A 12,354-nucleotide genomic window follows, 5' to 3' on the forward strand; every position below is an offset into this window, starting at 1 on the left:
GTTTCAGGTTAAGAACGGACCTCCAGAACGAATTAAGTACTTAACCCGAAGTACCACTGTATGAGGCACACAGGAGCAAGAGGCAGCTTAGGAAGTTCAAAGGACAGGCGCATAAGGAGATGCCTTGCACCAAGTCAGTCCACACTGACTGGCAGAGGCTCTAGCATGGGGAGATGCCATTTCCCCAAATCAGGATAATGTCTGATGCAGGAGAAGCAAGGAGCCTCTTCTTTTCCTCTCTTCCACACACACATTCCCACTCTGGTTTTCAGACTTGTAGCTGGGCAGAGCTGGTCTTGCCGCCCCCTTCAAGTACTGCTCAACCTAGAAGGGATGGCGGAGGCCCAGCGGTTCCTTTGCCTCCCTTCCCAAACAGAGTCAGCTTTCCTTTGAGCCAACCTGCCCCATAGACAAAGAGGCTTGCCCACAGCCACCTTGGTGGAGATGCACACCAGGCCCCATTTGCAAGCTGAAGGGGGAGAAGTGGACGGCTCCAGCAGCTCCTTCCCACTCCTCTCCCTGGGCTGAGAAGCAACCAAGAAGGTGAACTGCGTGGCAGAATCCTGACCAGCCCTCCACCGCCTTCCCGCAAACCACTACACATAGCCAGCCACTTCTCCTGTTCCTGAAAAGTTCATTCAAGTCAATTATCGGTCAACTGATTTTTATCCCACACTTCCTCCCTGTTTTCCAGGATGTGTCCAGCTAAGTCAGGGATGGAGAACCTCAGGCCTGGGATGCTGAAAGTGGCTCTGTCTGGTCCTCAAAAATCTTCCCAGCCCCCTGGTCCATCTTCCTACTGTCAACACTGACTGGCAGCAGCTCTCCAGCGGTTCAGGAAGGGGGCCTCCCCAGTCCTACCTGGAGATGCCTGGGAGTGAACCTGGGACCTTCTGCGTGCAAAGTGAAGGCTCTCTCCCTGAGCTATGGCCTTCCCCCAACAGAGGGGGAACCAAATGGCTTGGGGCAGGGCGAGAACGGCCCATCCTACCTGAGCACCTGCGGAGTGTTAAAATTTGGCCGGGCCTCCGCAGCACTGTCCTCGTCCTCTGGCCCTTCATCCTCTACATTGGAGAAGCCCATCTCATCCTGAAACTGAAGCAGAAACACACAGCCCAAGTCAGTGGCACAGCCAGGGGCAGAAAGGGCTTGGAGAAATCAACCAAGACTCAGGATGAACAGCCTCAGCTGGCACAGAAGGGCACCCACTACCAGAGCGCCACTGAAAATTCAGCCCATCTTCCTTAGATTTAAGAGGTAATGACTTGCAGCTTGCGCAGCAGTTGTGTTTTCTGGAGTTGCGCATCAATTGCATATAATCAGAACAACCCCAGAATTGTCCACACACAACCATCCCTACCTTTCCAAAGCCGGCACACCTAGCAGGCCTTGCCCTCAATGCAAGGTGGAGAGCTTTTAAGCTCTCTGCTTGGCTTACTGGGCTCTGGGAAGTTCTCACACACCTTCCCAGAGCTCAGTAAGCAGAGGAGGAGAGTTTAAAATCTCTTTCCACAGCAAGGAAAGCACAGAAGCAGCTTTTGAACGCTCTGCCTTGCATGTGTTTAATTTGTGCAGCCGCCGGGCGCAAAAAACTGCCATCGAGCGAATTAAGTTGTGAGTCGGCTGTACTTCCTCTTTTTTTAATTTTTGCATGAGCAAGTTTCTCGAAGGGCTAGGAATTTATATACAAGGGCAGCTGAGAGCCTTACCGTCTCAAACAGCTCCTCCATCAGCTCATTAACTTCTTTCTCTGCAAGATACAAAACAAGAGGGATTCAGCCTGCGAATCAGCACCATAACCTACTATTTCTTAAACGCCTTAACACAATTAGCAAAGTGCAGGAAGCCACCACCTCATTACGAAGAAATTGGTTGGCTTTTCAAAAACGGCATGCCTCAAGCTTTGGAGAAAAGGTGCACCAACAACGACCACCACCTGGGTCTCCAGTATGATGGACTCAAGATAGGAATGCTGCCTTATACTGAGTGAGACCATCTAGCTCTGTACTGACTCCACAGAGATGGACAGCGGCTCTCCAGGATTTCAGACGGGCTTCTCTTCCCAGCCCTATCTGGAGATTCTGGGGACTAAACCTAGGACCTTCTGCGTCCAAAGCAGATGTTCTATGGCCCCTTAACCAACAAATTCGAACACAGGCCGCAATGAAACAGCCAGACCAAAGTAGGCAGAGAACGCACTCGTGATCCTCACGGCACGGTCGTTCCTGAAGTCCTCCGTGTCTGGCTCATCAAGATCCTCCAGGAAGTTGTACTCGGGGTCGTCGTCGTCGTCAGCCTCATCTGGAAGAGAAAATGCTTCTTAGCCAAGAGGAGGAGGAGCCTTTGCTTCCAGGAAACAGAACAACCATGACTGCACTGCAGGGGGATGGAGGAGATGACCCTTGGGGTCCCTTCCAACCCTACGATTCTGTGAAATACCAAATTTTTGCATCTATAAGACACCCCCATGTATAATAGGTAAAGGGACCCCTGACTATTAGGTCCAGTCGGGGCTGACTCAAGTTGTGGCGCTCATCTCGCTTTACTGGTTGAGGGAGCTGACGTTTGTCTGCAAACAGTTTTTCCGGGTCATGTGGCCAGCATGAATAAGCCACTTCTGGTGAACCAGAGTAGCACACAGAAACGCCGTTTACCTTCCCGCTGGAGTGGTACCTATTTATCTACTTGCACTCTGACATGTTTTCAAACTGCTAGGTTGGCCGGAGCAGGGACCAAGCAACGGGAGCTCACCCCGTCGCGGGGATTCAAACCGCCGACCTTCTGATCAGCAAGTCCTAGGCTCTGTGGTTTAATCCACAGCGCCACCCACGTCCCTTGCCCCCATGTATAAGACACCCACTATTTCTGAGGACTCAGATTTAAGAAAATGGGAGGGGGAGATGTATCTGTGTATAAGACGCCCCCTAATCTTTGACATTATTTTTAAGGGGGAAAACCTAGTCTTATACACGGAAAAATACAGTATTTTCAAGATACCGCTCCTCCCACAAAAACACAGGTCAAATCTAGTGACCCACCCACTCACACCCCAATTAAATGGAACATGCCTTCATTTCCCACATCGTCGTTCATGAGGCCACCCAGCCACCTCTTCCACTCCTCGTCGTCCGCCGTGTTGGGGTCGTACATGTCCGGGGTGATGTCTGGGGCACGGAGCTCAGCTTCCAACTGGCCGAGGGGCACATCCTTCAGCGGCCTCTTCGACCGGGTGCGCAAGGCAATCAAGCTGTCCTCCAGAGGCTGGAGGGGAAATGGAGGAAAGGAGGAAGGGCTCTGAGCGGTTCTGGCAGATTCTCCAGCATCATGGGGCAGAGAAGAGCCTTTGCGGCGAAGAGGCAGGAATCTCAGGTGACAGGAGGGGGAAAGACTCAGGTTCAAATCCTCCCCACAGCCATGCAAGCCCACTAAGGCCCATCATGGTCTCGGCATAAACGTACCTTGTGGGGTTGTTATGAGAACTAAAGGAGCATCTTGAACTCCTTAGAGGGGACACAGAAGATAAATTCAATAGAAGAAATAGGAAGACTGACTGGGTAGGAAAGAGGAACTACTAGGACAGCACATCATCAATCCACATTCAATTATCAATATATTGCACAAACACTCTGCACCTTCCTCCAAGGAATAAGGGAAGGCATATATGGAGGTTCCACCCTATTCCTTTTAAAATATATATATATTAAAGCTTGAAAGAATAAAGAAAAGACAGCATACAGACTTAAACATCAAATATCAAGCTTTTTTTAACATAAAATTTAAAAGAAAACACCGTATTGGCCCGAATATAAGCCACACTTTTTTTTCCAAATTCCGACTGAAAAGTGAGGCTTAAATTTGCAATCTTACAAAAATTGGCTTTTATGATATTGCTGTAGGATTTTCTTCTACATTTGCCATTTACGGGTGTGAGCGTCTGCAAAATTTTAAGGGAGTGCCTTATATTCAGGTACAGTGGTACCTCGGGTTACATAGGCTTCAGGTTACATATGCTTCAGGTTACAGACTCCGCTAACCCAGAAATATTACCTCAGGTTAAGAACTTTGCTTCAGGTTGAGAACAGATATCGTGCTCCGGCGGCACGGCCATAAGCTAAAGTGGTGCTTCAGGTTAAGAACAGTTTCAGGTTAAGAATGGACCTCTGGAATGAATTAAGTTCTTAACCTGAGGTACTTCTGTATTGTCTTTTTTTCTTTTCCTCCCTTGAATTTTAAAGGTGCGGCTTATTTGCGGGTGCGGCTTATATTCGGGTCAGTATGGTAGATTAAAAAAGATAATGAAAAAATAAATTGGGGAAAACTTCTGATTCTCAGAACCGGAGGCTCTACCCTATTCCATCTTCACAATGCCCCTGCGAGGTAGGCTAAGCCAAGAGACATCACCATCCAGTTGAGCTTCACAGCTGATCAGGGCATCTGAACTCTGGTGCTGTCCTGGCCTGAAACTTACCCTGCTGTTCCAATCCAGTCCACAAAGACCCCAAACGAATGAATATAAGAAACACAAATGGATGGGGTGGGGTGGACTTTGACTAGATCAACTCTCTCTTACTCTCCCCACAAGAACCAAAGCAAGCAAGGTGTTGAAGAAAGGAGGCAAACTCTTTGGAGAAACAAGAGAGCCCCTGAGATTACCTGGAAGGCGTCCATACACACTGGGCTGGAGGCCAGCTCCTCATCCACCGCGTGCAGCTTCTCCATGAAGGTGCTGTCCTTGCTCTGCTTGGGTTTGGGGGGCGGCGGGGGGCCCATCGGGACGACTTCAGCACTGATGTGCCGCTGAAGTGGGGCAGCGGAGGCTTTCTCCGCCTGGTTAGAGAGAGCAAAGGAAGAGGGCCATGTTTCACCCCATTCGATTTCTACAGCTTTCATGCCATCCCTCCCCTCTGGTGGGGCATTAAGGACAGACAAAATAAAGCCCTAAGAGAAAACAGCCTGGCTGCAACACTGGGCTGATGGCACTTGTCATTGTCAAATGAGCCTCACCATCGCTCAGAGATGGGATATACAAGGGTACCGGGGGTCCCCCAGGTACCCTAGACCCAAGGCTTTTTTCAGCTGGAAAATGAGGGCGCCATTGTCATCATAAGGGAACAAGGGAGGAATTCATGAGGAGTTCCGGCACCCCTTTTTCTAGAAAAGTAGCACTGCTAAAATGTAAAGGAATACATTTCCGAGCACAATTCAAAGTGTTGGTGCTGACCTTTAAAGCCCTAAACAGCCTTTGTCCAGTATACCTGAAGGAACGTCTCCACCCCCATCGTTCTGCCCAGACACTGAGGTCCAGTGCTGAGGAGAAGCTTCCCTCGCTGTGAGAAGCCAAGTTACAGAGAACCAGGTAGAGGGCCTTCTCGGTAGTGGCACCTGCCCTGTGGAATGCCCTCCCACCAGATGTCAAAGAGGAAAAACAACTACCAGACATTTAGAACAGTGTTTCCCAACCTTGTGCCTCCAGATGTTTTTGGCCTACAACTCCCATCATCCCTAGCTAGCAAGACCAGTGGTCAGGGATGATGGGAGTTGTAGGCCAAAAACATCTGGAGGCACAAGGTTGGGAAACACTGATTTAGAAGACATCTGAAGGCAGCCCTGTTTAGGGAAGCTTTTAATGTTTAATAGATGATTGTATTTTAATATTGGAAGCTGCCCAGAGTGGCTGGGGAAACCCAGCCAGATGGGCGGGGTATAAATTATTATTATTATTATTATTATTAATAATAATAATAATAATATTCCTTGCACCTGGCTCAGTAGTAGATGGGCAGCCAGTGCAGATGCTTTGACAATGGTGCCCCGTGTAGCTGGCAATCTGGCCACTGCATTTTGCACCTGCTGGAGCTTCTGAACCAAGCCCAAGGGAATCCCACGAGCAGCACACTGCAGTAATCCAGCCTCAGAGTTTATCAGCACATGGACTACAGTTACAATATATGACTGTTGTAAACCAATGAACAGCAAGACCTATATATTTTTATAACATAAATAAGGTAGCTAAAGTCCTGGCTTCCAACAAATGGGATGCTTGCAGATAATTGACTAGCCCCAATGGCAGCCTAGGAGAGAGAGAGGGAGATAGCGCCCTTCTTACTTCTGCTGGCATTGCTGCCTCCTCGTCAGTCTCTATCATATCAGAGGACCGCCTTGAACGAGACCGTTTGGCTCCCCGTGGCGATGACGATGTGCTTTCCACATCACTCTCCATCAAGCTCTGTGCAAAAGTGGGGAGCATAAAGTAAACGAGAAAGCAGTGATCAAGTATCTTCTCTGTAGTTCACCTTTTGCACTGGGAAATCACACCAAAGACTGAACAGACGCCAAAGGTGACAGATGAGGTTTGTATTGTTCCCCTCCAAGGCGGCTTGAGTCATCAGACAAAGCTCCTCAGCCTCTGGACATATCACTAACAAGGACTGGCAGCAGTGCTTTCTTGGGGGTGGCTCCCACTCTGCACATTTAAAAAAAACAAAAAACCTAGGGCAGGGGTAGGGAATTATTTCCAATGGGGGAGAGAGATCCAGAAGCAGCCAATCCTCTGTGGGTCACTGACAACTGAGCAAATATTCACACACCGATCCTCTGATGTCATATGACCAGGAGAAGGGTCTAGCCTTCTCTCTGACATACCAGCATTCTGATTACAGGAATGTTCTATTGCGTGGGGTCTGGCTGGAGCATTCCATCATGCGAGTGTCCCCTTGCAATTCGGGTTTGTACAGTCATACCTAGGGCCCAAAGTTTCCTGGGAAGAGGGACTGATTGTTAAACCACTCTGGGAACTGCGGGTCTGTGAGGGGAATAGGGGGTCTCCTAACGACTCTCAGCACCCTTAACAAGCTGCAGCTCCCAAAATTCTTTGTGGGAAGCCATGGCCATTTAGTGCTTTTGCTTTAGAATGGGCCACAAAAGTGTATGAGTGACATGAAGAGCTCTTTAAGCTGAGCAACACTGGCCCAGCCAACCAACTGAAAGCCTAGCAGTGTAAACAGACTGTAATAGCCATCAGCACTGCAGCCCAATTTGCCAGTACACAGATATAGCAAATCCACAACTAACGTGGAGGTTACGTTCTAGGGATCGCACCAAAAGCCAAAACTGTGTGTGGTCAAAATGCATTGGGTTCAATGGCGGGTGGGTCTGCCAGTTATTTTTCCTGGAAACCTGCCCCCTTTAAATTTTTATTTTGCCACATGCGTAAAGCTGAATGCACACAAGTTAAATGTGCATACATTGTGGAATATACACATACACACGTATATAAATATACCTATATATGGTTGTGTTTTTATAGTGTATTGGAAGCCGCCCAGAGTGGCTGTGGGAACCCAGTCAGATGGCAGGGGGATATTATTATTATTATTATTATTATTATTATTATTATTATTATTATTATTCATACCTCCTCCGCTGTCTCATCCTCCTCTTCCTCCTCCGGCTGGTACTCTTCATCAGAGGAATCATCTTCCTCGAGGGGAATGTCCACAAACTGAGGGGGCTGCAAAAGGGAGACTGAAGTTATACGAAGAGGAGAGGGGAGGAAACAAGACCCACAAAGGGAAGTTTTAGGGAACAAATTAGGGGTGCTGGCAGATTTTCAAAAATGAAAAGCTAGGGAGGATGAGCACAGAGCAGGCTCATGGTTACTGATAAGGAAGGATGAAAACGGGCCCTTATACCTTTGGGTGTGTTCACACAATAGTCTTACAACGCATCAATAGCGCTGTGACTCTGTTTCTCCCTCCCAGTTAGCTATGCTCAAAACCATGCTGCCATCAGAGCACGCATGGCCTCAAACTCCAGCAAAATCCTAAGAACTTTTTTAAAACAAACAAACAAAGGGAGATTCTAGACCTCATGACTTGTAGGAGAGAGGAGTTAAGAAATAAAAGAACAGTCCTAGAGGCCATTCTACCTGTTCATCAAGGGCTGTGTCCCGCTAAGCCCTACTTAAGAGTAAATCCATTGCACTCAACAGTATGATTAAGTCCACTGATTTCAATGTGTGCACACTAAGCAGGACTTAGCTGGCTAGAGCCCCAAGTCCCAATCCTCCCCTCCCCTCCCCGCTTCCAACAGTGAGTAACAAATCTGCAGGTAAGGTCTGTAAAAAAATAAAACACGAAACTGAAGCATGAAAACAAAATGCCACGAAGTTATTTAATTAGCAGCGCCCACAGAGTACCTTGATTTCATTCGCCTTTTTGATTGGAGAAATATTCCACGTTGGAATAACCTGAGGAAACAAAACCATTTAATAGCGTCTCTATCATAAGAAACCAATGGAAGAAAGTGTATGAGTTTATATACTCATTGCCCCACTTCCCATTTCATCCATCTAACTTGCACTCCTCTCTGGAGGCTCCACTTTTATCAAATGCATTAGAATAAAGGTTTGAGGAACGAGGGGAAAGAATATTAAGATACGCAGCTACAATATCCTCCCTATAATCAATAGCCTCTCTTAGGGCCAGTCGAGATTAAGGGGGTCAACAACTAGAACCCCCCCTCCCCCGCAACTCAAGTGAGTTGCAGAAATGGGACTTCATGGCAAGGTAATATGGGGGTGGGGAAGGGAAGCATCCCAACGGCATGGGAAGTTGCTGGCAAAGGGACAAGAATCCCTCAGTTCTCTTCCAACTATCATGAGCCTTGTATGGAAGTCAGGGATGGGATAATCTGCAAGTTTCTCACCCTTTCTCTTAACACTCGAACTCCGATGAAGCTGAATGTTGGAAGATTTAGGAGAGATAAAATAAAGGGCTTCTTTACACTGCATAAACCGTATTTTTCGCCCTATAGGACGCACCTTTCCCCCTCCAAAAATGAAGGGGAAATGTGTGTGCATTCTATGGGGTGAATGCAGGCATTCGCTGAAGACTGGAGAGCGAGAGGCGTCGGTGCGCACCGACCCCTCTCGCTCTCCAGGCTTCAGGAAGCTATCCGAAGCCTTGGGAGCCCGCGGGAGTGCCCGCTGGGCTCCCAAGGCTTGCGGGCAGCAGCCTGCAGCCCGAAGTACGGGGCGCGCTGCGGAGCACGCCCTGTGCTTTGGGCAGATATCCGCAAGCCTTGTGTGCCCAGCGGGAGGTCCCGCAGGCTCGCAAGGCTTGCGGGCGGCAGCCTGTTCTGGGGGCTGGGGTCAGGGGAAGCTCGGGCTTCCTCCGCCCCAGCCCCGTGGCTGGTGGGGGGGAAATAATTTTTTTTTAAATTTCCCCAAAAAAACTAGGTGTGTCCTATGGGCCGGTGTGCCTTTTAGGACGGAAAATACGGTAGTTAAATTACGAGACTCACTCCCAGAGGAGGCAGGGATGGCCGCCAACAGGGAAGGCTTTAAAAGAGAACTTGGCAAAGTTATGGAGGATAAGGGCATCTATTAATGGCTACGAGCCACAATGTACAAGCTCTGCTTCCACGGTCAGAGGCAGCAGTGCTTCCGGATACCAACTCACCACTCCTTTCTCCACCACCTCCTTCAGCTTGGAGCGAGTCATCTTTGGCTCCTGAAGGGAGGAAGAGAGAGAAAGAACATTTCCATTGTTCCATTAGAAATTGTACAAACTTTGACCGGGCTTTTTCCTTCTAGTGCACATTTCCTTTCTTGGCCAGGGAAAGGCAGACCCCCCAGCTTCCCTACTGAGGGAGGAACTTACGAACATGGGGATCTCCTCCGTCTCACTGATGGCTGCTTTCATCATGGCGACGACATGCTCATTCGTTATCACTTCCTGGAGTGGGAAAGACAATAAAGAAGTTTTCCGGTTTGCTCCACCCACGGCGTAGTCTTATCGACGGAATAAGCTGGGCTGAGTCAAACATGGAAATAAAGCAATGGGTCCCCAGTGCAGTGGGCACAGAAGTAATGTCCACAAAGCCCCTCCAAGCAGCTTATGGTCCAGTACTAATGCTGGAGGCGACTGTGGCGATCACACAGGGTCCCCGGACGTTTGACAGTCTATTGATCCCTGTGCCACCACTGTGATTGCTTCGCTGCTGCCACCAACCCGTTTCTCTCGGGTACACAAGGAGTCCAGACAGTTGTTAACATTAAACCAAATAAACAAGTTTATTTTATAAGCATTAACAAGTTTATGGTTTCAGATAATTTTTCCTTGTCATTTTCTTAATCTTAGTTTCTTTACTGGCCTATACCTTCCTAATACAGTGGTGCCTCGCAAGACGAAAAGAATCCGTTCCGCGATTCTCTTTGTATAGCGGTTTTTTCGTCTTGCGAAGCAAGCCCATTGACAGCTTAGCGGATTAGCGCTATTAGCGGTTTAGCGGCTTTTAGCGGCTTATCAGCTTAGCGGATCAGCTGATAAGCGGCTTAGCTGCTTAGAAAAAGGGGCAGAAAAGGGAAAAAAACCCGCAGGAACTCGCAAGACATTTTCGTCTTGCGAAGCAAGCCCATAGGGAAATTCGTTTTGCGAAGCGCCTCCAAAATGGAAAACCCTTTCGTCTAGTGGGTTTTCCGTCTTGCGAGGCGTTCGTCTTGCGGGGCACCACTGTAACTTCTAACTGATTATCCCAACTGTCTATCTGACTCCTCTTAACAGATTCCCTCACTCTCTCACGTCAAACTATCCCAACCCACAGACTTAACCTCCCTCTCCCTTCTCTAACACCCGACTGACCACACTAACTCTAACTCCTCCCCTTGGGTTCCCACTTGCCAATCACTTCACACTCATTTAACCCTTTCCTTATGACCCAGCATGTCACCTAGGAGGGCAAACGCCACAGCGACCATAGGCGATTTCCGAGGGAGAAAGGGAAACCACCTCGTGCGAGGCCCTGCCTCATTCTCAAGGCTGTGATCAGCAAGATCAGCGGTGCCATCACCAGGTGTTTATTTGCATCCCCATCTGCACAGCCGCCACCACCTTCACACTCACGTGGAGGATGTTTCGCACGTTGACAGCTGTCAGGTTGTGCTGCTTCGCCCCGTCTTCCAAAGTCCGGTCGAGTGTGTCATCCAGCTTGAGGTCGCAAGCCAAGGGCCCTTCCTCCTCCTCCTGGCATTTCCCTTCCCGCTTCCGTTTAGTCGCTTTCCTCCGCTTTCTCTTCCCTCCTTCTCGCTCTTCTGGACAGGAAAAACAGGGGAAAGAGCAGGCAGGGTATCAAACCACAGCAGTCATTAAGCAGCTGTCTCTGAATCCAGGCTCAGCCAGGAAGTTCAACAGGCCATCTTAAAAGTGTTTTGCAGATTGAAATTGTTTCGCTGGTGATTTGTTAATTGTTCTACACAACTTATGCTGTAATTTTGATGTTCTATTATGTTCCATTATGTTATTGTTATTTATTTTTTGCAAGCCACTTTGGGATTCACGTGAAAGAAAGCGGGATAAAAATATAATAAATCAAATGAAGTCTACCCTGTCTTGCAAGGAGGTTGCAAGGATGAACTGGAGGAGGTCAGAACCTCAGCTCCTTTGGAATTAACAGATGTAAGTTAGTGATGCCCATTAATTTCAATGGGTCTGAGTATGACTAGCATTGGATGCAGGCTCTCGTGTCTATCAGATCACCCCTGTCCATGTGTTTATTGAGACACACACAAGAATTATAAAAGGCTATACTGTAGTGAGGCAGGACCTCTCATTGCAGAAACCATGCTGATTCTTCCTCAACATGGCTTGTTCTTCCATGTGCTTAAAAATACTAACTTTAATCATGGTTCCTGCAGGTTTACCCAGGACAAAAATTAGAGGAGGGAATGTACAGTGGTACCTCAGGTTAAGTACTTAATTCGTTCCGGAGGCTCGTTCTTAACCTGAAACTGTTCTTAACCTGAAGCACCACTTTAGCTAATGGGGCCTCCCGCTGCCGGAGCACGATTTCTGTTCTCATCCTGAAGCAAAGTTCTTAACCCAAGGTCCTATTTCTGGGTTAGCAGAGTCTGTAACCTGAAGCATCTGGTACCACTGTAGTTTGATAATCCAAGAGGAGCAAAGCTTCATGCTAACTATTCCACACAAGTGGGGGGAGGAGTTTTTGCAAACTCCCTGTTGGGGCAGTTTGTTGGCCACCGTGACAACAGGATGCTGGACTAGGTGGGCTTTTGGTGTGATCAACCAGCCTAGTTCTGAGTCACTTCTGCACTATGAAAGAATGACTTAATAGCAGCACTTGCCTAGGAATGTATAAATCATCTGTTCAACAACAGATGCCTGAAGCTGCATGCCAGGGAGCTATGACTCCCATCATCCCTGGGATTGATGGGGCCAGCAGTGTTTTGTGGGGGAAGAGGGTCACCCGTCCCTGCTATTCATCAGGGGTTACAGATCCCCCAGCCTTCACTATCTGCTTGCTGTGCCTGAAAAACAGGGCAGAACTTCAAAGAAG

The 12,354-nt window shown here is 48.4% G+C and overlaps 1 protein-coding gene across 2 annotated transcripts in view; it reads right to left on the reverse strand.

Moving 5' to 3' along the window:
• GON4L (gon-4 like) overlaps positions 1 to 12,354 on the reverse strand; it is a 41,807-nt gene that overhangs the window by 24,319 nt on the left and 5,134 nt on the right. For both annotated transcript variants that reach the window (XM_083715477.1, XM_083715478.1), the window contains exons 4-14: positions 10,905 to 11,092; positions 9,663 to 9,737; positions 9,462 to 9,512; positions 8,198 to 8,248; positions 7,415 to 7,510; positions 6,107 to 6,226; positions 4,654 to 4,827; positions 3,069 to 3,261; positions 2,200 to 2,301; positions 1,710 to 1,750; positions 992 to 1,095 (exon numbers count right to left, since the gene is read on the reverse strand). In XM_083715477.1, coding sequence (XP_083571603.1) covers positions 992 to 1,095; positions 1,710 to 1,750; positions 2,200 to 2,301; positions 3,069 to 3,261; positions 4,654 to 4,827; positions 6,107 to 6,226; positions 7,415 to 7,510; positions 8,198 to 8,248; positions 9,462 to 9,512; positions 9,663 to 9,737; positions 10,905 to 11,092 — 1,195 coding nt within the window. The remainder of the gene's footprint in view (positions 1 to 991; positions 1,096 to 1,709; positions 1,751 to 2,199; positions 2,302 to 3,068; positions 3,262 to 4,653; positions 4,828 to 6,106; positions 6,227 to 7,414; positions 7,511 to 8,197; positions 8,249 to 9,461; positions 9,513 to 9,662; positions 9,738 to 10,904; positions 11,093 to 12,354) is intronic.

This window comes from Podarcis gaigeae, assembly GCF_964106915.1.
Source record: "Podarcis gaigeae genome assembly, chromosome: 16".
Taxonomy (NCBI): Eukaryota; Metazoa; Chordata; class Lepidosauria; order Squamata; family Lacertidae; genus Podarcis; species Podarcis gaigeae.